This window comes from Coloeus monedula, assembly GCF_965178545.1.
Source record: "Coloeus monedula genome assembly, chromosome: 4".
Lineage (NCBI taxonomy): Eukaryota > Metazoa > Chordata > Aves > Passeriformes > Corvidae > Coloeus > Coloeus monedula.
The window spans coordinates 13484310-13506686 of record NC_138784.1 but is presented as its reverse complement, the minus strand read 5'-3'; the positions used below and the strand labels follow the sequence as shown (position 1 = coordinate 13506686).

Genomic DNA, 22377 nt, shown 5'->3' with positions numbered 1-22377 from the left:
GTCAAGAGCCCTCATCCTCCTGTAATTTCCTTCACCTTTGCAGGCCACAGTACAGTTGCAGTAAGTAATTCTGATTTCTGGCAATTAAATCAATGCGCATTTAGGTTATGAAGAACCATCTTGCTTCTTGCGTGCCTGGAAGGCCGAGCCCAGAGAGTGGTGGGGAATGGAGTCAAATCCAGATGGTGACCAGTCACAAGTGGTGTCCCCAGGGCTCAGTAGTGGGGCCAGTCCTGCTTAATATCTTTATTGATAACCTGGACAAGGGCATGGAGTGCACACCCAGTCAGTTCATGGACAACACCCAGCTGGGTGGGAGTGTGGATCTGCTGGAGGGCAGGAAGGCTCTGCAGAGGGATCTGGACAGGCTGGATCCATGGGCCCAGGCCGATGGTCTGAGGGTCCACAAGGCCGAGGGCCCGGTCCTGCCTTGGGTCACACCAACCCCCTGCAGCTCCAGGCTGGGGCAGAGGGGCTGGAAAGCTGGGAAAGGCCCTGGGGCTGCTGGGGACAGCGGCTGGACATGAGCCCAGGTGTGCCCAGGGGGGCAAGAGGCCAATGGCACCTGGGCTGTGCCAGCCATGGGGTGGCAGCAGGGCCGGGGCAGTGACTGTCCCCTGTGCTGGGCACTGCTGGGGCCACACCTCAGATCCTGGGGCAGCTCTGGGCCCCTCCGGACAAGAAAGGCATTGAGGGGCTGGAGCGTGTCCAGAGAAGGGAACGGAGCTGGGGAAGGGGCTGGAGCAGCAGGAGGGGCTGAGGGAGCTGGGAAAGGGGCTCAGCCTGGAGCAAAGGAGGCTCAGGGGGGACCTTGTGGCTCTGCACAACTCCCTGACAGGAGGGAGCAGCCAGGGGGGATCAGGCTCTGCTCCCAGGGAACAAGGGACTGGAGGAGAGGAAACAGCCTCAAGCTGTGCCAGGGGAGGTTCAGGTTGGACATCAAGAGGGAAAATTTTTGCATTGGAAGGGGTTGCCCAGGGAAGTGTCGGAGTCTTCATCCCTGGAGAGATTCAAAAGCAATGCAGATGTGGCACTTGGGATGTGGTTTAGTTTAGTGGGACTCAATGATCTTAGAGGTCTTTTCCAATCTAAGTGATTCTATGACTCTGTACTGGAGTTTGTAAGAGGCTATTCAGATTCCAACATCTGTCCTTGTTTCCCCACAGCTGTACCAGCTGGTTTAATAAAGAAAGCTGCTTGTATTTATAAACTTGTGACAGTAATTTAACTACTGGGTTCTTGATTTAATACTCCTTAAGTATTGGTAGTTTTTGTACTTTCTAGCACATATCCATTAATACGTAGGGACTGAAAGCTTCTTTTTCACTTCAGTTGAAAGAGGATTTTACTTGTCTAATACTAATAATATCCAATAAAGGGAAAATGGATTTAGATGTACTTAAAGCAAGTTTTAGTACTTCAGGTCTTTTTTCTTATATTTTGATGATTAACAGAAAAAAATTAAAACTGTTTATATCTTCTTTTTCTTTGTACACATTTAAATATATTTTTAGATTTTATTTTAAAGCAGCTAATGATGAAATAGTAACCAATAAAAAACCCCTTCGGTTTGTTTGTTTTCTTCTTAGCACTAATTTTGATCTTTACATTACTTTACTCATGTTCCCTTCCCCCCTATGTTTTTTACCAGTTTACCAGGAGTGATTAAAAACAATGGATCCAGACTTCTTAAATGCATTTACACAGCCTTCTACACTTGATCGATTCCTAACTGAGGATGTCATTGCTAAAGGTTTGTGCTTTATGAACCAGGACAGAAAAAAGGCCAAAGAACCACCTGAAAGGCCAAACAGAAAACGTGCTGTACAAATGAATTGTGTATTTTTCAGCAGTGATCCCATGGTTGTACCAGAAATGAGTAAGCTCTGTGTGTGTATTTGGCTGCTGACTCTTTGGGGGCAGATCATGAAGAAGCAACACAAAGTCCAGCTGGTTCTTTAACTGAAATTTAAGTTTCACACATAAGAATCTGACCAAGTTTGTGTTTTCCTCTTTCCAGAATTGTCCATCTAGATCTTACTGATTTGGAGTACACTGAAGCATAATTTCCAACCACAGACTTAATAGTCTGCTATACCAGTTTCTTGCTCACGGGGAATTAGTTAAAACAAAAAAAAGAATATTTCTACATATGGCAATTAGCCATATTTGGAATATGAAACTGGTAGGAGATTTAGCTACAAACTTACTTTAGTCATATCTGATAATTATGAGGGATCTTGTTTGCTTCCTTCCATAGGTGAGAAGAGGAAACTCATAAAACCAACCTCAAGGAAAAGCCCCAAACTGGAAGAATTGAAACTGGTACCACTTCATTTACTGCATATTTTAACTCTCACCTCACCAGTTGTTTCAACCTGTTGTGTTAAAGGAAACAAAGGACCTGGTTCTTTAACCTCTTTCAGCCCACTAAGTTGCCCAGCTCCCTGACCCCAGTTCCCCACTCTCTACAGATGGGAATGAGCTCTGCTTTTGGCATTGGGGCTCCACACAAGTGAAGCAGGGCTTTTGTTTCAGCACGGTGTCAAGGTGGCTGGGGCCATACAGGATCAAGCTTCCAATGCAGTGACCACTGCTGGGTGTGGAGTGCAGATATAAACCTGAGTGGCTTCTGATGTGACACCTCTGCTGGGTGAGCCACACCAGAAGTGCCCAGTTGCTCTTTCATTGTGATGATAACGTAACAGCAATGAGAATCCAGCTGAAACACTGGGCTGGGACCACAAGCAGACCCATGTCAGCATTTGCTGTGACTGAAGAGAGATGTGCAGGCAGGTGCAGGTTTGCTGCACTGATCCCATGGTAACATTTAGGATTGCTCTACTGACTTGTGACAGCCTTCACCAGCAGCTGGCTCAGCTGGCAAGGTTAGCAGAGAGCAGAGGGGGATAGGATGAAGTGTATGCAAGTCACCAGGAATTCAGGATAAAAGCTTTCAGGCCATTGTATTGTCTGCTTGAGGTAACTGTGAAGGATGAATCCTATTCCACAGGCAAGTACTTTATTTCCATCTAATTTAGAGGTCTCCCCGGTGTGTTCAATCACTGTGTTTCTCTACCAGCACAGTCCAAGTACTGACATTTCCTGGAAGGAAAATGGCATGTGTCTTATGAGACCAGCACTCCTTGCATTATGGAGGTGCTGAAATTGTTATAAATATTACAAAAAGCAGCTTAAGGTCTGTGCTGTTTGCATTTTGTAGCATTTATAAACATGTAGGTAGGTGTGTTTCTGTATTAGGTATTTGTGCACATTTGATCAAAAAGATTTGATTTTGTGTCAGGCTTTCAAAATATTGTTATTCAAAAGGGAAAGTCTGAAAGGTGGTGCTGCAAAATGCAATTTTGTTGTCTACAGAAAGACTGGATTTGTTATTTCAAGACAGCCAAAAATGAAGAGTTTTCCTCAGTTATGAAGATTTCTGTGAGCTTCAGTGCTTAATCCATTTCCTGTCAGAGATTCCTGAAATGATGGTCATCACTGTCTTAATTTCTTTTTGTTGGGTGATGAGGAGATGGAAATTGTGTCCTGAGGGAGACAAAGTCCTCTGGGTACCCATCAGTGCCCCTTGATTGCTTTCTTAATCTAAAGATCTGATGGCTTCTCTAGAGAAGCAGCTGGGATGGAGACAGGGACAGGGAGGAATCTTCAAGGGAAGAACAGGGGAAGTGAAGAAACTCTCGTGGGAGAGAGACTGTTTCACTGCATTTTCATTTTGAGGTGGCTCTGGAGAACTGAGAAATACAAAATGGCTCCCTGTAGTTGCTATAAATATCCAGCTGCATAGAAGATGGGTACATTTGGAAGCCAGCAGCAAACTTCTGGAAGTATTCCCTTTCTGCTTTCCCTGTTTACTCATTTTTAGACACAAGGCTCTGCTCTGCACCTGAGTGGGGCCCCCACAACTGGACAGAAAGCAGAACTGTGTGAGCTGCAGGCTGTGGATGTGGCTGTGTTGACCTGGGAGAGAAAAGAAGGGGTGTCATAGGTCTGTACCCAGCAGTACTTGCTGCTTTTCTGACTTCCCTCTGGCTGTACTCTTGTGCTTGGGGTACTGCTCTACTCCTCACACATCCAAAGTGTCACCAAGCATCAGCTGAAGAGCACAGCTTTCTGCTCTTGATATTTCTTATCAGAGGACATGTATTACAGTTTGACAGCTTCTCAATTCAGGCCTCTTTATTTCTTGTGCAGTTTCAAGCATCTCAGAAACTTTTCTTTTCAAGCCCTTCTTACACTTTTGTTAATGTTGGCGAGCTTACAAGAATCTGCTATGAATTTTCTCCTCTGTTTACAGCAAGTGAGAAGGATATTATCCACTCCAGACACTCACTCATAGCAATCCCAGCAATACAAGCAATACCCTTCCCTCTTACAAGAGGGATGTTCATGTTGACAGCCAGCTGGGGTTACTGCTTTGTTGTTCTGCTTCGCCAGGTCATGTTCCCTTTCTCTCAACACATGTGAATAAAACACATGCTTGGAGAAGTGCTGAGGAGCTGCTTTGTTCTCCTGTCTAGGACCACATGTGGTTCCTCTCCCTTTGTAGCCAGACCTTGGCTTCCTGAGCAGCTTCCCCTTGCAAAGGCAGGAAGGATATTGGAAGGCCAGTGGGAGGACTGCCATGTAGGAAAGTTCCAAGCAAGGTATTTGGAGATCGGGTGGTACAATATTGTAGAAAGAAAAAGAAAACAAAAAACAGGAGATGAGAGGGAGGAGTGCTAGTAGCATGGATGAGTACAAGAAACTACCCACAGAATGACTGAAGCCTCTTTTCTTACAAACTTCTGCCTGGCAGTTAAATTTGTGTGAATTCTGTGATGTGTGATGAAGGCAGGGGATGGGAAGTGTACTGTGCAGCCTTTTCCCTGGTGGAAGCGGGAAGAGGGTCTCTCTCCCCAGCTGTATAACAGAGTTCATCAGAATATAACTAGTGAGATGTCTATCTCACTTGAAAATTAGGAAGAACTAACCCTTTAAAAAAACAACCAAAAAGCACAAAGGAGGTGGAGATTGAAAGCAAACCAAGATGTGAGATAAGAGAGAGGTGAAACAGAATATAGCACCGAGTGCTGTACTGTCTAAACAGCAGGAATAAGATTGCTTTGCTTTCCCCTGCAGTTCTTGATTGAGTGGATTAACAAAACCCTGAAAGAGGAGCACATAGTAGTTAAAAGTCTGGAAGAAGACCTGTATGATGGGCTGGTACTTCATCATCTCCTGGGTGAGCTGCTCCTTTGAGTTTAGTTCTTGCAGACATCTCATGGAGGAACTTTCCAGTCAGAGGATAAACCTCAGGAGTCGCAGTAGCGGGGACCTGCCATCACTTCTCACTGCACTGGGGGTCAGCTGTGATAATCACAATTCTGAACAAATTCCCACTATTGTTTTACATGGTTATTTTACTTCTAAGAAATTCTTATTAGCTGCTCATTGAGATAATCAAAAGGTTAACTATGAAGTGTGAAATTCAGTGCTTTTGAAAGGAAGGAAGATTTTGTAAGCCAGGAGCACAAAGGTGGCTTGTGGTGCTACCAGAAACATTGGATGGAATCAGCACTGTAATATACCTTTTCCTGCCTTAAAAAAAAAAAAAAAAAAAAAAAAAATTGAAAGCTCTGGGTCTAAAGAACTGTTCTGGTACTGGAACTGGTAAAAATCTAAGAGGCTTTTGGCACTATGTGCTGCTTGTATAAAGATGTAACCTCCTGGAGCAGCCTGTTATCTATTTCTATTTCTCCATCTCTCCTGTCCCTACTACTTTTTTTGTCCCTTTTTGCTCTCTTTGGGGACATCTTTCAAATCTATCTCCTTTCCACCGAGGCTGAGAGCAGCAATCTGAGCAGGATTGGCTGATTTTCATAATTTAATTGCCTGAGGATGAGCTGGGATTTCTTCTATATATGAGTTGATACTGACTTTGTACACTATCTACAGGAAGGACTCACTCCTTCAATTTCTGTAGAAGGAATGTAAAGTGGTAGGGCTGGGGGATGATGCTACAAGGACTGACTTGAGTCCTCTCCTTGCAGAGCTATGAATGGTACTGAACATTTAAAACAAGACTTTGTGTGCTTTGCTGTCATTTTATGTTTCTAATCACTTTCTTTTTCCCTACAATGATGTTGAAATGCATTCTTCTACTTCCTATGGACCCTCTGTAAAAGAAAACTTAGGCTCTCTCAAGCTGGATGTTGACAAGATTGCATTAACAGAAAAAAAACAGCGACAGAAACTCTCTGTGATTATGGAAGCCGTGGCCAAGTGTTTGCAGCTGGAAGAAAGTCAGCTGAAATGGAGTGTGGAATGTAGGTGCAGAAGTGAAATTGAAGAAAATTATCCATCACAGGCTTCCTGTGCTATAAGGCTGCTGTGAGGGAGTGTACTGCCAGAACAGTAATTAAACAACCTGTTTTCAATTACTAGTTGAATCAAAAGTGAGACAGAAATATCTGACCCTGCCTGGGTCTGCCTCCTTTAAGTGTGTGGCTTGTGGACCACTTAAGAGCCCTCAGCATCCCTGTATGTCTCACTTTTAAGCTGTACTGTAGCTAAATTTTGATGTTGTATAAACCCCAGTCTGATGTCCCACCTGTGTTATGGCCCTCCATGACTTTGGGGTCCTCTGCATAGAGAGAATTCATGATGTTGGAGGGAAGTTCACTTGTTTTACACACTGAGCATTGTTTTCTTCCTTTACACTCAACAGCTATCTTGGCAAAGGACTTACTGAGCACACTGCATCTCCTGGTTGCAATAGCAAAGCACTTCAAACCCAACCTGGCTCTGCCTCCAAACGTTCAAGTGGAAACAATCACCATCGAGGTATTTGTAGTCTCAGTGTTTGTTACAGTAGACCCTAGAGTCCTTTCAGAAGGCTGATCTGCTTAGAATTAGGAGAAATGTGTGTGCAGCTGTGAAAGAGATACTTGTGTGTTCTGTGAACCATGCCTTTCAATTTCTGAGTTTGTTGAACTAGATTTAGTTTTCACTTAGGATAGTCTGCCTTTAAAAGGGGAGAAGCACGATGCTGTTTTTCTTCCTCAGTCAAACAAAGGAATGGTCCAAACTGAAAGTAGCTGTTGATCTCTGTAAAGAAGAAAATGAAGAAATTCTTCTGTTACTATCTCTAAATGTTTTAAAATAGAAGCTTGTATTCATAAATCATAATATTTTTTTTTAATGCTGAAGATTTCTTTCTTTAGGTGATGGGAGTTTTTACTCCCCTTCCATTGGGGTCACACTTTGGTATTTTTCTCTACAAGCAGTTATCTGCACACTTTCTTCCTCTGTTTGGTTTCTTTAAGTCAATTCTGAGACTGTAGGAGAATATCAAATATCCCACAATTTGGGATATAATTTCAAAAATTAGCACCACCAGCATGTAAACACAGAATGTTTTCAACTGCCTGAAAGGGAGGAGCAGCAAACCCCAAGGACTTCCTCTGATGCTGAAGTAAGAGATTTCCTGTTGGAGACTGAAGAGAGCAGAAGGAAGCAGAAACCTCTCAAAGTACCTGTACTAATTGTACTGGAGTTATTGAGTAAATGCCCTCTGATAATCACTTAAGGCAGCAAACAGGTCATGAAAGCCTCATTCTTGTTTATAAAATTTTTTTTGTGTGACAAACCCGACATTGTTTATTGTCCTTTCAACAGACCACCTCCACAGGATTAAAGACATCAAATGCGGTGGAATATATCACAGAAAACAAGTAAGAGGGGATATATCTGGTTTTTACACTGTCAATCAGAAATGAAACACTGTGGGTGTGTTCCCCCTTACAAAAAGTAGCTGGGATCATGATGATGAAAAAGGTGTAAGCCCAGACATGCATATGCATGTGAGTTATTTCTCTGGTTTCTTTCCTTTTTTTCCCCCTCTTCACATTTGGCATTATGGTGCAATACCTTTATTTATTCTATATAAAAACTTCTCCAAAGCAATATTTATGATTATTTCTGAAGCTTAGCATTTGTCATTGCCATGAAATTTCATAGCAAATATAGTAATAAAATTCCAGTACTGTAAACTTACCTGTGCCAGACTAAATTGGAGATTTTCTAAAGCCACAAAGGTTTAAATCCAGTTTTAATTTGTTGTTGTTGTGTCTTTAAATAAAGAGAAAGGAGGCAGTTCTTTTCTTATTTTACTGTGGAAGAAATGTTTTAGCTTGCTGAGTGTGTGAGGTACTGTCATTATTAAAGGAGTTAAGTAGTAGGATATCATTTATATACTGAAAAAATATGAGCATCATTCTAAGGACTAGAAAGAGGTTTTCCTGCTACCATTTTTTATATGCCAGAACATCTTCAAGCTCTAATATCATGAGCAGCTTATTGGAAGAGGATATTGAGGATTGTGCTTGTAAAATAAATGTTCATTGGTGTGTGGGCCAGTTAAAATCTCATATGCTTCCAAGACCCTACACAAATATGGAGTGTACTTAAAAATGTCTGTTGGAAAGTCACTCTGACATAAAGTTAATGCCACTTTGAACTCTATCTCCTGCTTTACAAGATAGCAGATAAGCAAAGCTTATGAATAAGATCAAGTCAGCTGAATCATTTTTCTAATTCTTGCTTTTTATTGCACTTCTAGAGAGAATGTAGAAGCGCAGTCAAGTAAGTGCTGGCATTGCCAAGTTCAGTGTTTCATTATGTGCTTTTATACACCATGTCCTGATCCATTTTTACCTCATGATAAAATCAGTATGCTCCCACTAAAGTTAATGGAGATTCATGGATTTTTTTTTTTCCCAGTGTTTTTCTCCAAATGTCTTCTGTTAATGCCTGTTCATAGCAACACAATGCAGCTTGGCAATTGGGTGGTCACATTGCCTGTGGACTACAGGCAATGAGTGATGGTGGGGAGACAGGACATGAAGGTGGGTTGATGACCCAAAAAAGAAACCTGTCTGGGGACAAAATGCAGCTTGGATTTGTGCATGGACCATGTTCACTGTTGGAACTATTTATAAAGGCTTCAGAATTGTGGTTCCTGTTGCTACCAGTTTAATGTACTTTCCTTCCCACAGTTTGCAAATGAGATTTTGAAATCCATTGGTACTCAGTTGTGGATGGCAGCTCAGTCAAGCCAGCGTCCCCAGAGCTTTTACCCTTAGGGCTTTTGAGGGCTGGGAAACACTTGAGGTGAAAAATGTCCATGTGTGCAAAGCCTGCAGAAGGTCTGGGCACTGCTCAGGCTTCAGCATGAGCTGCTCTTGCCTGCTGCAAAGGAGCACATTGCATCCCCAGAGAACCAAGGCAACTGCTTGAATTCTCTGCTGTGCCCTTTATTTTGGCATTTTCATCCTTTGCAGAGGTGCAAACTATATCATTTAATATGTAGTTATCAGTTATTCCACTGAGTGTTCTCTAGTGTGGGCTGAAATTGTGAAAAAAACTCCATCACTCACCCCTGCCCCAAACAAAAAAAAAAAGAAGAAAATTTAAAAAAAAAAGAAAAGAAAAAGAAAAAACCCCAACCCATAATTAGGTGTTTCTTTCAGTGGGCTGATTCTGCTGGGAAGAGAAATCTGCAATTCACTCTTCAAGATGCTCTCTCTCTATTTTTGACACAGCTTTCTTAGCAAAGAGAGAAATCCCAAAGCGTGGCTCCAGAAGAGGGCTCTCTGTGATTTGTGTGATGGATTCACCTATTCCCTGACACTTCTCCTGCAGCAACCCCCAAACAGGCAGAACAGAGAAACCTGAGGAAACCCTTTCACACAGGAGGTTTCTCTGTCACTGTCTCTTGGGAGGAATTTCCCTCCAGCCAAGCTGCCTTTGCTTTTCTGTGCTGTAGAAACTGGTTCTCCATTTAATTGTGCTGCCAGTGTGCTTTTCGTTGCTCGGGGTGTTTCAAACACTTTGCTCATGCTTGAACCAGAGCCGTGTTGTGGCCGGGTGAGGAGATGGATCCTGCTTTTGCTGCACCTGGGCAGAAAGGGGAGGTGAGGCTGGCGCTTGGATGGATCTCATTTCCTTGGAAGCCTTTAGACTCCTGCTAGTTCTCTGGCACAGCTCTGCTGGCACCAGCTCGTTGCCCACTTCAAACTGGGTGGCAGAACTGGCCATTTTTGAGGTCTCTGAATATTCAGAGGAAGGGCAGTGTCTCCATATCTTGCTTGTGGTTTTTTGAAGGAAGGAGGAGGGTTTTTTTCTGCAAATTCAGTGTCACAGATGTTTCTGTTTGGGGAGAGCAGTACAACATACAGCTCTTCCCTGCTCCCTGTATTTTATCCCAGAGGTTCAGGGTTAAAAAAAATATAAGTGAAAAGAGATAAACCGTAGTGATGTGAAACTTGGCCAGTGCTCAGACTGGTGGCAGCACAAACGGAGAACCTCTGCAGGTGAAAATTACAGAGCTGAATGAAGTAAATTGCTTTGTCTGATGTGGTCAGGCTGAAGGGAAGCCTGTCATCCTGTCCTCTGATAAATTTAAAAGCAGCATCTTTCTCTGCCTCCCTGCTACTCTTTTCCTCCTTGGCTTGTAAGTTGTAAATACCTTTCTCCTTTTGGAGCCACATTAAAGCTCTAATCTGTCAGTTATTCAAAATAAAATCAATTAATGTTGTTTTGATACAGAAGATGATGCCTTTGATGAATTATTTAGCTGTGCTCCAGATAAACTGGATGCTGTAAAAAAGGTAATTTACTTTTTTAGTAGACATCAAAATCTGTTAGGCCAAACTTGAATACCGAAAAAGTTATTTTTTTCCTTCCCCCTTTCTTCCCTTTCTTTTTTCTTCAGGCACTTTTGCAATTTGTCGACCAGCATGTTGGAAAATTAGGATTAAATGTGAGAGACATCGAATCTCAGGTAGTGTGCTCCAAGCTACACGTTACCCATGTTTTGTCAGCCATTTGGGTGTTTCCTCTCACCATTAGGAATTCTCCTTTTTATTACAGTAATTGGAAATCTGGCAACATAATGATTTCTGGGTTTAGGTTAAGATATCAAGCTTCAGTCTCTGAAGTTTCTGAAGCTAATAATTAATGCAAAAATACAACCTTTGTATTGAGTGCTGCCCTTGTAATGCTACAGGGAGTAATTTTCAGAGTCTGCCCAGCTCCTAAGGGTGCTCTCTTTGTCAGGATGGAAATGAAGGTGTTCTGAGCATTAAAATGAAAGCCAAGTTGATTGCTGTACTTAGTGATTGTTGATGCTGCATTTTCTTCGTGGTATGAAGGCCTTATTTTTATCACATTTCAAAGTCCCATCCTCTGAATGTAGAGCTTCTTTAGAGCATGAAATTGCAAGAGAAGTGCTCCACAGGCATCTCAGGATCACCTCCCTGGGCTCTGGTGAACAGGGTGCTCTACTGGGATTTCCCAGTGGGCAACTGTAAGAAAAGAAGGTTTTCAGGTGTTCTGTCATACATCACTAAGCACAATTTTCTTTTATTTATACGTATGCATTTGTGCTCATCTGAAGTGTTTTCATATTTGGAATAGTTTGTTTTAATAGCTGTCCTTGTACAAGGCTGTATTTTCACAGGTATGAATTTGGGAGCCTTATCTAAGGAAATATGAAGTTCACTGTGGAAGAGGTTGAGGGAGCTGAGTCATTGGGCTGTCTGGTCTGCTTGCCCGAGTAACATTTAAATTCCTTTATTGCTAGAATGGCATTTACTGGAATAGTTTACTAAAGCCAAATAATTTTCAGGCAATTCTTATCTAGTTTTCAGATGGAGTTATCTTACTTCTCTTAACTGGACAACTAGAGGGTTACTTTCTGAATTTAAGGAGTTTCTTCCTGACCCCGGCCAGCACCACAGAGATGGTAGGTTGTTCTGTAATTATTTAGAGCTTGAGCCATCTAACTGTGTGTTCTGCCTCTTCCTTCCACTGCTGCTGCTGAGTGTGAGGTCCTGTGCCCACAGCGTCTGCAGGAGGGGGGGGGGGTTGGGACAGTGCCAACACAGGCACTCGGTGCTGTCAAAATACCTCAGAACAGGTCGGTGTCCTCTTCAAAATTAGCATCTCATAGGAGGCAAACACCTGTTACTTGCATTTGTTTGGCATGGCCATGCTTCTGCAGCCTTCTGGTGAAATCCAGGGCTCTGTGTGGTGGGGAATGGGTGTGTTCTCTTCTACCAGTCTGTCCTGCAAGCAAGGATTTGAAGAGGATGACACCTCTTGCGTAGCAGAACTGATACCTGTGGGTCTCTTTATGCTGCCCTAAAAATATACCTTAATCAAGACATTTTGAAGGCCCCTTCTGTGTTTGGGAAGCTCTTGAGTGTTTACATCCTTTCCTCCCCCGAGGCTGGGGGCTGTAACATACTCAGCCAGACCTGCTTGGCACCTTTTTCCACCTCTACCAGGCAGATTTCATCTGTGCTTTAAAAGTAAAAGCTGTCACCAGCCAGAGGGAAGTGTGTGCTGGGCTGCCTCCTCCACAGGTCTGGAATGTTGATATATTTTGAGATATTTGAGGTATTTTCAGATTGTCTCTGGTGAGGATAGGCTTTTTCATTTGGGTCACTGAATAGTTCTGAAAATCTTGAAAGTCTAACTATTTTTCCTGGTTTGTGCTCAAATCTCTGGAAGTGAAATGTGTCAGATCTTTTTTACTTGAGAGCTGCCAGAGAAGAAAATCTCTCCTCTGGCATGGTTTGCATTACAGCTTCCCCACACAGATGAAGCTTTCATCTTATTCCCAACCTTAGCACAGTTAATACCCCTGGGCAATATTTATTTGTAATGAAAATTCTCAGAGGTCCTATATTAACAAATAAATATTCCCATGGAGCTTTCCATCAGAAAGTTTAAAAGCACAATTGTTTGAGACCTAGGTTCAAATGTTGTCAAAATTTCGTTGCTGTCAGTTGGTAACTGTTTAATGAATTAGGAAAAACAGATTTTTTTTTTTTTTTTAAATCTAAGAACAGGGAAAATACATTTTGAGGGGTTGAATCAGACATAATCAAAGCATTTCCCTAGAGTTGTTTTTCTTCCTTTTCTCTTCCACTCAGATTTTGAAATGATTTTCAAAATCATTTGGTCTGTTCCCATTGAGTTGGACAGAAATTTTTACTGTTTCCATTAGCTTTATTCAGAGGAGGTCACTGAATATTTTCTCAGTTAAAATTTCATAAATAACCATTTTCTTTTTGGTTCAGCCCTATTCTAGCCTCACAGATTTCTTTCTGGAAATGAGATAGCCCTAAAATTCTGGTACAAATCAAAGCTCAGACTTACTAGTTCTTACTGGCATCAGAGAAGAGTACAATGGAGTTGGTTACTGCTTCAGTACAATTCTTTACACTGTAGTAATTTCATTGTAGCAAAGTTACTCCCAAGGACTGGACTTACTGTTGAACAGTTTGCCACAGTGGTATTTACCATTTGTTTCTCCTCTGATGCTCATTACAAGACGAAAAGTGGCATGACACTACAACTGAAAATATCGATGGACCATAGTTCAGCTGTCATTCGTACACAAAACATGTCTTTCAGTTCAGTGCTTTCTAACTCCATGTCATTTTAGACGTTAATTGGTGCAGTAAAGGATAAAGATGTACCCTTTGCTGGGATTTAAAAGATCTCATTTGTTGTGAGAATGATGACAACCACATGCACTGTTGGGATCAGTGTGGTGCATCCACCTTACAGTCCCTTCTGACCAAAACCATTCCGTGACTGAAATTCAGGAGAGGATCAATTTTGAGGTGCAAGAAGACAACACTGCATGTGGGTGGGTTTGCTGCAGGTTTTTTTGGGGTGTTTATTGCCAAAAAAAGGGCAGTTATAAGTAGCTGTAAAGAAGTGCAGCTCTGGGTGCTTGTGAGTGTAGAAAGGTGTGTATAGTCTGTGACAAAGAATACGATCACAAAATAGTTCAGGCTGAAATTAGGGGTGAAATCTCTGCAGTCAGGAGATTAAGATGATGATGAAGGAGGGCTCGTGTGCTTATCAAAACTGTGTGAACTTGGTACTTTTGCCAAAACGGGCCCAGAGCTGAGACACCCCAAATGTCCTGACTGCTGTCCAGCAGTAAATCCTAGAAAACTGTCCAGCTCCTTTGAGTCTGGAAGCACAGCTGGACAAAGCACCTTATTTTGCAAGGCTTTCCTTTCTTGGGTAATAATTGGTATTTCTGTCTGAGGATGCTTTTTGAAATGTGCGTGTTGTCATTCCTCGAAAATCTCCAATGCATTCCAGAGAGGGAAATGTGCCCTTTTGGCCTGTGCTGGTTCACTAAGGAAACATTTGATTTACTCATTCTGACCGACAAACTGTGCAGAGCTCTATGGTCTTAAGCTCTCCCGGCTGCTGACTATCAGAGGAACAAAACAAACCTGGATCCAAACAGGCAGTCTTAGTTACTGTAAGCCAGAGAACCAGGTGAAACACAAATCTGCTGCTTCACTTCAGAGCACAGAGGTTTTGCTGGGCTTATGCATGGGGGACTCCTGTGCTTGTTGTCACAACACAACAGGGAACAGCAGCGTCCCAAAGGATAAATTGCCCAGTAGCTCAGGGAAGGCAAGAAGAGACAATCTGAAGTTCATTCAGTTCTTGTTACTCATTTAGAGGAAGGGAACTTGCTAATTACCAGCCAAGTAAACTGCCCTTAAGCTGTTAGAAGGGGATATTACTTCTAAAATATTGACTACAACCACTGCTGATGTGTGTGGTGCTGCTTTTATGTGGGGAAGGGAGAGAAAAAGCAGTGAGGAAAAATGAGAAAAAACCCTCAGCCTTCATTCATAGACACATGCTTAACTTCTGATGAGTGTTATTAAGGATATCGTTGCTACTGTTAATGTGAATGGACACCCTTAGAAGTACAGCAGAAACTTCTAGCTCATAAGCATGCTGGATCTTTGCAATTCTGAATGAAATATAGAGAACTTTTTCCTTTTGGTTTGTTCCAAGTGTGGTAAGCATGTGGGCATTGTTAAAAAATACCCAGAAATAAACTCCCTGAGTCCATTAGATCCAGTTAGGAATCCAGCCTGTTTTCCCCATGGAAACATTCATTAACACAAGTCTTTCACATGCAAGGTCTATTTTAAATAAATGGATTCTCCTGCCCACCTCATGGGACATGTTTTTCTGGAGATGGATTTTACATCCATCTAATTTTGTATGATAATTGGTAGAAATTCTGAAGAGCACTCCATTGAAACTAAGGAGAGGAATATGAGTACATATTTATGAATCAGTGTCTTCAGCTACAAGAGAAATACTTTCTAAAACCTTCTGTTGGTTAGAAAATATTGTCAGCTATATTAATCTCTCTCTCTCTCTCTCTCTCCCCAACAGCTTCACAACGTTAACCTGGCATTGGACTTGCTAGCAGAGGGAGGTCTTCTGAATTTTCCTGTGAACTCTGAAGGTGAGTCATGACATGCAAACTTACCTGGAATAGAATTGCTAATATCCCAGCTTAGCAAAAGTTTGGGTAATTGCAGGAAGCAGGTTCTGAAAATGACACTGACACATTTCATTATATGGCTGTCCTACAGCTCCTCATGCAGAATGAATAGTAGAGGTAATAACTTTTTTTTTTTTTAAAATCATTATTTCTATACTAAAAAAGTTAGATTATTATAAGTTTAGTAACTTTACACTAAACTTAAACTGTTTAGTAATTCAGTATTTGTTAAAGATTTAAACCAGTGACAGCTCCAATTACAGCAGCTGAGCTGGAGGCAAAGCTATTTTCCTGTCTCATAAAAACTTTCAGTGCATTAAAAAAAAGCTTGTTTCTGTGGGACAATACCTTGAAGAATATGTCTGCAAAATCAGAAACACTGGTCACTCTATTCAAACCCAGAAGAGTGATGGGGCAGTCTCCTGAAAATGAAAGTTATAGGTTTTTAATTGCTTTTATGCCTGGTTCCGACCTGGGAGCTGAATCTTGGTCTTCTTCATCCACGTGAATGTTTCCATCGCTGAATCAATGTGCATGCATGCTTCTCTTTCTTTCTCCACCACAAAAACAAACAGACAAAAAAGCTCCATTTGGACCCATCCAATTTTCCAATTAAAATACTCCACAGAAAAATTTGGTGCCAGTTCCTGGTGGGATGAGGGATGTAGTTAATTAATGGGTGGTGCTGACCTCTTGCAGGGCACATAATCCCAGCATTCCTCCACAAGCTTGTTGCTGAATAAGGAAGTCAAATCTTTATTAAAAATAAAAAGCATTATTCCAGTTCTAGCTCCCTGTTAGTTATTTGTGAGTGGGTGCATATGTTGGGTACATAACATGGCATCATGGAGAGGGGAAGAGAGGATTTAGGGCTTCCTTTGTTTTTCCTTTTGTTCTCTTTTCCCACTAATGCTTTGGTGATGTTGGCAGTTTGCATGCTGGGCATTCATGAATTGTGGGCTTTTTGCTGTGCTGCACAGAGCTAGGAGCCTGGAAAGCTAAAGACCTTTTATTTATATGAACATTAACAGAGTAATCTGTGTGGGCTCAGGTCTCCATGCTGAGATCCACCTTTTGTGTGAAAAGAGATAAATCTGTGCTTTCCTTCCTCCCCTCTGGCTATTCTGCACCGCCTCAAACACAGAGTTGATCAGTATAAGAACTACTGGTGCCAACATCCGTGAGTCTTTTAGCTTCACTGGGGAAATCCTCAGCTAGTGAGTGAATTTAATACGATTTAGGGGTCCTTGCTACAGCTACACTATTGAGATTCCTCAAGGATCTCATTTTACTGGTGTTTCTTTGTTAGTCTTTCTCCCAGTGATTTACAGCATGGTAAGAAGAACAGTAAACCCTCTGCATCCATTACCCTCTTCCACTACAATTTTTAAATACAAGAGCAGTTTATAGCCAAGAAGAAAGAAGCTGAAAACTAAATTAAACAAACAAACAAAAAACCCCCAAACCGAAAACCAATGCAGTCAACGGCAGCAAAACATCATGCAAATATTACAGGGGGGAAAAAAAAAGGTGTCAGGTAATTCCAACATGATTCCTGACATAGAATAATCATAAAAAAACCTCAAGATAAAACCCTATTAAATTATCTACTCTGTTTCTTTCTAGTGAATAATTATTTCTTACTCTGCATTATCTGCCTTTGTCTTCCAGCAAGAGAGTGCAGCAAAAGTCCCTTTTCCTCAAGTTAATTTAATAAATTATTAGTTTCTACCTCTGTAGTTCCTATTTTGCTTCCTGTTGCAATTCAATTGTCCAAGTTCACATTATAATTGGGGGAAGGCGGGAGATTGTCTTTGGCAGGTGCAGTCTCATCCTGTTCCAGGGATTGCTAACACTTCCCATCTCCTTCTGCTGTCTCTGCTTTGTGTACCCACAGATATTGTGAACGGAGATACGAAGGCTATAATGCGAGTTCTGTATTGCCTGTATTCCAAATATGGGACCAAAGAAGCATGAAGAACAAGGCCAAGAGCTTGAGCTGCTTGTTTGTTTGTTTGTTTGTTTTTTCCCTAGCAGGCCTTGGTGTGATTTCTGGATTCCCAGCTCCGTTTGCCACTGTTTCTGGGCATGCACTGGTGTTTGACACTTGCTGTGTTAACACTGTACAGCAAATATGTTGCTCATGCAAGGTTTCACATATGCAGCCTGAGCAACTGCAAATGTGTGTCCATGGCCAGTGTACTGTGTAATTCTGGGGCTGTGGCTCTAGTTCCAGACCCTGCCTTCTGTTTTCTCTGAGTACCCCTAATGCTGCAAAGAAATTAAATGTGTGTTTATTCTGGACTCTGCGTTCTTTGCTCCTGAAGGTGAATTTGAAAGTTGTTGCATCCTCCCCATTTTCCTGCTTTGGGAAGTCATTTGGGAAACTAGAGAGGAGAAAGACCCACCCAAGTGGGAAGGTTGAGACACACTTGAAGCTCCAAATCCTCTTTAGAGAGGTGGCCAGTGGCTGTCAGACAAGAGGACATGAATTGGACACCAAATTAATAGGTAGCAAAAATGATATCTGAACTTACCAAGTGTTTGATAAATGTTTCAGTGCTCATTTGCTTGAATATGGAGAAGGCATTCAGCATAACATGCTGGTGTGAGACTGTGCAGGAACAGGGGGTCCTCCTGCCCAGCTGTGGAAAGATGCCCTGATTTCCTTGCTAAGCCAGTTCCAAACTTCCTTGCTAAGTCCAGCTCCAGTTGCAGCCCTGACACAAACTTTGGCTAGCAGAGATGCCAATCCCCATGTTAAATATGTTGTGAGAGGAAGTCACGTATCTGCACTTTGTCTGCAGTAAGAGGTGGGCAAATGCTGGCTGGGCTCTGCAGCAGGTGGAGGTAGAGGCCACCATGGGTGAGAGCAGTAAATTCAGCTTCCCACCACCTCTGACAGCTGAGTCATCTCAAACTCCTCAGGCTCTCCCAGCTGAATTTGTCCAGCCTCCATCCCCAGCCTGCCAGCAGTTTCCTCTGGATGCATCAAGGTAGCCATGATTTATTAATGGCCATCCTCGGTCTTTCTTGGGGGATTTAAATCAGAACTCCTTTCAAAACCTCCATCTACTCCCTTGACCTTAAACTTATGTCATGTGGCATAAAACTAGAGATATAATTAGGAAAAAAAAAGTTTCAGTATTTTTTTTTTTTTTGCTTCCATGTATACTGATTTAATTTCCTGCCATGGGTAGCTCTGACATTTGATCTCTGGTCTGATCCTCCATCTGTGTGTTAACGGGAAAACAGAGCTCGCCGAGTGCGAGTGCTGACATTTACAGAGGAGAATTTGTTGTGTCTACCTCTGGATCCCACAGCCCAGGGAAGATCCTTAGATAGCAATGCTGATAAGTCTTTTGAAAATGGTAATAGTGCACAGCTGCTGGGGGACAGAGCTGTGTAAACTGCCCTGAGACCAATCCCTTCTGCACCAAGAATTAGCTTGGGACTTTTTAACAGAGAAAAATACAATGTGTGGTGCCAATAGCTACCAAGATCGCCTGATTCCCCTGCAAATGTTAGTTGTGTGTGCTGTTCTGGACAATTTAAGTAAAGAATACTTGGTTCTTTCACTTGCAAGTCCCCAGACACACCTGGCTTGATTCCTTAATGGGCTTCCAAGAATCGGCTGGGAGAATCTGAGAAGTTCTTGCTTCACAGAATTTTAAGTTGCTGTAACACTGCATGTAGAACACGCATTTGCTGTAGAATGAATTGTTCTTGAGCAGATAAACCCAGGATGTGGCCTGTGGAGAGCAGGGGTGAGGGGGCAGGAGGGGCTGGGCAGTGATTTGGTAGCAGAGTGGCCTTTTCCCCTGGGAAGCCATCCTGAAGCTCTCGCCCTGTGCTGGTGGTCAGAAGTCAGTTCCAGTGTGTGACTCCAGTGTGTGACCTGGGTTAGGAAAAAGCCTCCAGTGTTGGGAGGATTAGCTGGTGCTGCCCTGGTTAGATGGTTATTACTGCTCGAGGAAATTGATGGATTTTTCTCTGTGTGCTCTGAGTTTTTTGTTCTACTCCTCTGGCATAAATAAATCCAGTGCTTGTACTTCCGTCAGGGGAAGTCTAGATCTTTATATTTAATAAAAGAAAGGGTCATATTCCCTTTCCAACACCAGCTTGCCTAAACCTGTTATAAACAAGTCATTATTTTGACAGCATACAGGGAAAAAGGATGGTTAATTTGCTTGAATCAAAAACATGGTGAGTCAAAAAATTAATGTTTTAATCTCCTTTTTATGCTGAGAGCCAATTTATAACAACACTGGACGTGTCTGAACACTTTGATAAAGAGGCTGTGTTTGATTCCTAAAACATGCTGTAGATTTTTACTAATCCATCACACAGACACCCACTCCATAAATTGATGTAGTATACAAGCGCACTATTTACATTTGAGATATAGCCACAGCCTTGGCACGGTTTTAATAATAAATATAAAGTGAAAGAGCTAAAAAAGAACACACCTGGTTTAGTGGAAGGTGTCCCTGCCCACAGCAGGGCCGTGGGAACTGGATGATCTTTGAGGTCCCTTCCAAAGCCCTGCAGGAGCTTCTGCACCCGTGTCCCACAGGTAAGTGGCACTGTGGCTTTGGGTCACAGCAGTAGTCGGGAAGTGGAACAGATCTGAAGGGTTCCCAGCTCCTGCTTGCTGTCATCCTTCTGTCATCCAGTCTTTCCAAAATACCCAGACTCATCCATAAAAAGACATATTTCTGGAGGTGGAGTGGCCGGGATTGTGCAGGTGGAAGGGGCAGAGCTACCAGGGTGACTTTAGGGGAATGCAGATGCACAGAAGCTTTCATTAACAGCATCAAGCCACTGACTGAGATTGGTACTGCCTGAAAAGGCTGAGAAAGGGAATTGGAGAGCTGTCCCTGTTGTCAAACCCCCTTCTCCTCCTTGGAAGCTAGTCCTGTCAGGATTACACTGACATTTTTGTCAACCCCCTCATGTGGCTGCAGCCCTGGAGCCAGGCCCTTGCTGCTGTGGAATGGAGCAGGGGAACTCCAGATGGAAAATGCTGGCAGCCTCCACCTTGCTTGATGGGTGGGAGTGACTATTCTTAGTGTTTATCCTTTCCTCCCTTCTCATTTTCCCCCTTCCCTTATTCTTTTCTTTATTCTTTCTATTGTGTTGCTTCTTGCAGGGAGCCATCCCTGCAGTGGCTTCTGTAAGTCTCTTTGGCAATTAAGCTTTCAAACCATGAGAGCAGCTCATTCAAATTCTTCCTCTCCATGAGCTCTCCATGAGCTGTGTTTGTGTCTGTATGAAGGGACCTTGCTGTTCTTTCTCTTACAGGCTGCTAAAGTTTCCCCAAAGAATAAAAGCCATCATCAGTTTTTCCACAAGTGATTTTTTTTTCCTAGTCAATTAATGTTTTAATAAAGACTCGATGAAAGTGTTACTTGGGAGGACACAATTTAGTGTGTATGAGCCTTTCTGCTCGCTGTGGAGATGGATGGGTTTCCTCTGCCATTCAAAATTTTCTAGGATGGTGAGACTGTGAACAGGATGTAAAGACTGAGGTATGGAGAGATGAGTTTTGAGACAAGTGATAACGAAATCAAGACAGCAGTACTGAGGACTGACACATCTCTGCTGTCCCATCTCCTCCATCAACCAAATGTACTTTGTAGAACTTAAAAATGAGGGAAAAAACCCCAAACACAACAAACCACCTCTGGGTTTTCTGCATTTTGATTTGAACAAAGTGCAGCAGGGCTCCTTCGCCATTCACTTCTCCCCTTAGTTTTCTAAGCCTTTTCTCCCATGCCATTCCTTTACAACCAGAGCCCCATAAGTCATTCTGCTCCAGCCACTGGCTAAAATTAAATGTACTAAGGATTTTTTCCTTTCCTTGATGCCCTTTCTCAGGCTGCATGTAATGCATTTCACACACCTCAGCAAGGAGCCAATGAAATAATATAGAATGGCAGCTAAATATTCGGGGAGAATGGAGGAGCTCGGTCAGAAACTGATTAATGTGTAGAACTGTAACTGGTGCTTAGATGGCAGCTCCTTAAATCTGCAGCCATGAAATGCTGGGGAATTGCAGTCAGGGTGCTTGCTGTTCCCTGCACTGTATTCCAGGTGCCATTGGGATTTACCTGCTCCAGAGGGCTGCAGTCTGCACCGAGCTCATCCTTGGGCTGCAGGGATCCCACAACCCCCTGGAAATGGGGTGCTTCAATTTCCTTGGGGAATGGAGCCCAGCTACAGAGTTGTGCCCATGCTGGTCAATGGGAAGTTGAAACACATGATCTGAAATGCCAGTGGTGTAATGAAAATGCGTTCCTTTTCCTTTTTTTTTTTTTCCCCCCTTTTCCTTAAAAATCTTTTTCCTGGTGGAAAGTCCAGGGGGGTGATGAGGTCCGGTTTTTCACTGAGGTTAGATGTCTTTAAAGACCACCTGTCACATAATCCATTTGCTGGCCTCAAGAGAACATAGTAAATATTTGAAAGTCTGTAAACATAGCACTAGTCAGGCTTTCAAGGATCAAAAGCCAGGAAAAATGAAATGCACAGTGTAAAAAAGCCACAAGTACCAGAGTAGTTCTTCTTGTGGATGTTTTTACTAGAAATACAGGCATGTGATCTGACTCTAAACATATCTAAAGAACACAATTCTGTTACAAAATAGGAAAAAGTCTGGATAGTTTGGATCACATTGTTATGATAGTGTCATAGTAAGATAAGGACCTCTACTGCAGTCAGATACTTGTATTTTGTCAGGTATGCTGCAGACACACGGAGTAAAATTATGAAGGAAATGAATAAACCTCAATTTACAGCTTCATTCTAGCATCCCATTTTTCTATGTGTGCTTCCTCCTACATATTTCAGTATTTTGGCATTCTGACTCCTTTTCCACCCCAAGTTTCCTCCCTTTTGTGCCCCCCCTTGTGCTGCTGACTCAGGTGATGCAACAGCTCCTTCCCCTCTCCATGCTCAGAGTCATC

General features: G+C 42.5%; 1 protein-coding gene across 1 annotated transcript; it reads left to right on the top strand.

Annotated features, from left to right (window-relative positions):
• The first annotated feature begins 1667 nt into the window (after positions 1–1667).
• On the top strand, positions 1668–17602 carry PARVG (parvin gamma). The gene is made up of 12 exons (XM_082279769.1): positions 1668–1753; positions 2261–2325; positions 5143–5245; positions 6189–6329; positions 6731–6846; positions 7681–7736; positions 8624–8646; positions 10612–10673; positions 10778–10846; positions 11708–11809; positions 15301–15373; positions 17310–17602. The coding sequence occupies exons 1-12, from the start codon at positions 1675–1677 to the stop codon at positions 17387–17389; spliced, it is 969 nt and encodes a 322-aa protein (XP_082135895.1). The 5' UTR covers positions 1668–1674; the 3' UTR covers positions 17390–17602.
• The last annotated feature ends 4775 nt before the right edge of the window (positions 17603–22377 follow it).

Excerpts from the sequence above, each read along its gene's own strand:
- PARVG (XM_082279769.1), top strand. The coding sequence starts at position 1,675 with ATGGATCCAGACTTCTTAAATGCATTTACACAGCCTTCTACACTTGAT. Across the intron at positions 6,330-6,730 it reads GCTGAAATGGAGTGTGGAAT|CTATCTTGGCAAAGGACTTA; the intron begins GTAGGTGCAGAA and ends TACACTCAACAG. Across the intron at positions 7,737-8,623 it reads GAATATATCACAGAAAACAA|AGAGAATGTAGAAGCGCAGT; the intron begins GTAAGAGGGGAT and ends TTGCACTTCTAG.